This window comes from Tribolium madens, unplaced genomic scaffold (genome assembly GCF_015345945.1).
Source record: "Tribolium madens isolate multiple individuals breed KSU strain unplaced genomic scaffold, Tmad_KSU_1.1 Scaffold_19;HRSCAF=116;Tcas5.2_LG9, whole genome shotgun sequence".
Classification (NCBI taxonomy): domain Eukaryota; kingdom Metazoa; phylum Arthropoda; class Insecta; order Coleoptera; family Tenebrionidae; genus Tribolium; species Tribolium madens.
This window is the reverse complement of record NW_025400983.1, coordinates 1,620,197-1,622,104: the sequence shown is the minus strand read 5'-3', so window position 1 is coordinate 1,622,104 and position 1,908 is coordinate 1,620,197. Positions and strand designations below refer to the sequence as shown.

Sequence of the window (1,908 nt, the reverse complement as noted above, 5' to 3'; positions counted from 1 at the left end):
AAAAAATAAAAAAACAAATGTGGCAACATTGCCTAATGGCGTTGCTACTAATCAACAGTAAAAATAATAGTTTTTTCTAGGAAACAAACATTGTTACCATGACAGCTATAGTACAGTGTTGCCATCTCAGCAAACGCATTTTTTGCCGCAAAATTTGAAAAATAAGGTGATTTGAAAAAGAAATTGGAAAAAATCAAAAACAAAACCACTTCAAATTCGTCTTTATTTACAACATAATACTACCGACTTGATTCCTTACTAGTAAAATAAATACTTTATACAGCATTTTTTCTCATATTCTTACACAAAATGATCATTTAGAATAATTATCTCAAGTTCCTATAACTGTAACTATTATACAAGGTGTTAAAAAAAGATTGTAATACTTTACAATCTTTTTTCAACACCTTGTATATTTTTCTCAGAATAACTATTATTTAATTTTGAAACGTTTGGCTAATAATTTAACACCCTATTTAAGCCATAATTATTCAACCTTATTTACAGCACCAAATGATTATTTAAATATGAAAATAACGATTTGTGCAAAAATATCACACAAAAATTAACAGCACCTGAAAATGACACAAAAACGGTACATAAKATATGTAATTTATTGCAAATGTCGGTGATAAAATACTGTTTAGAACAGCCCCCCCTTGCGGCCAAACAACAACGAACTAAGAGTCCCCAAAGTGGAGGTTTGTTCCTGAACTTCAGGCGGTTGTTTTTTCGTCGAAACTGTCCCTAAATCAGATCTTGTGACTCCTCCACGACGTTGTTTGCGCGAATTTAGCTGCTCGAGACGCTTACTGAGGGCGCCACTGCCGGGCTTTCCGGGGACTCCCAGACCCGATGGCTTTCCTACAAAAAATAACGACATAGAAATGGGGGTAGACAGTAAGGGGGCTATTACTTTGGTTAGGCAGAGTTTTAATATGGGGCTCCGGGTTCGGCAAAAGACAAGTCAACTGAGCCATGGGGCTGGTCAACGCCGGTCGGGAGTACAGGCCTGCGGAGATGGAGAGGGCGCCTGGGGCCCCCATGAGGTTGGTTATGCCGATGCGCTCGATTCTACCCACGAGACTCTGAAAATAGAGCAGTTTTAACTGAGTTGGTAAAATAGGAAACTGTAATTGTGACATTTGATGAACATAAAAACACAGTMAGAGGTCACGAATGTGTTTTATTGCATGAAAAACACGAAATTCTAAAATAATAATCAACAAAAACTTGCTTAAAATTGCAAAAAGTAGGAAACTGTAATGAGCACAAAATTAGTTTGGGCACAAAAATCGTACAAAAACACGAACTGAAAGCTTGTGAATGAGTTATTCACTGTTTTATTTTACATAATGGCATAAAACATAAAAACTGGCGTAAAATCGGAAAATTTATCCAAAATAAAATTTTTCATAGCAATTGTGATTTATTGAAGCAAAATGGCTCCGTTTACACGGGGGTTTGAAACGGTTTTTTGACTAACAAATTTTCATTTTAGTGTGTGTAAATGGCGATTTTTGTGCACTAAATCTATGAAAAACGTCAAGTATTGTCATGTGTCAATTCCTTAAACGAAAGTTTGTCTCTTTTGGCATGATTGTAATAAAGCGCTGTGTAAACGTAGTCAACACTTGTCAAAATCATGTTTGCTGTGAGAAAAATTCAAAATGTCATTTTTGACAGACAAAATTTTGAAATTTTTTGCTATAAAATAGTTCGCTAACACAAACATGAGTAAACATCGAATTCAGTGTTTTATTTTATAAAAAATACTAGATTCTAAAAATAAAAAGTTTGTTTACGGCGAGTAAACAGTTGGTAAAGTAGGGAKCTGTAATGAGTGTGACATTTTGGGACAAAAATCACCCAAAAACATGAACTGAGTGATTCATTCGGTGTTTCTTC

At 34.9% G+C, this 1,908-nt stretch overlaps 1 protein-coding gene across 3 annotated transcripts in view; it reads right to left on the bottom strand.

Moving 5' to 3' along the window:
- Positions 1-206: 206 nt before the first annotated feature.
- The window catches only part of LOC123011187 (trafficking kinesin-binding protein milt), a 29,873-nt gene continuing 28,171 nt past the window's right edge, over positions 207-1,908 (bottom strand). For all 3 annotated transcript variants that reach the window (XM_044408532.1, XM_044408523.1, XM_044408541.1), the window contains 2 exons: positions 917-1,088; positions 207-864 (listed from right to left, as the gene is read on the bottom strand). In XM_044408532.1, coding sequence (XP_044264467.1) covers positions 644-864; positions 917-1,088 — 393 coding nt within the window. In that variant the 3' untranslated portion in view covers positions 207-643. The remainder of the gene's footprint in view (positions 865-916; positions 1,089-1,908) is intronic.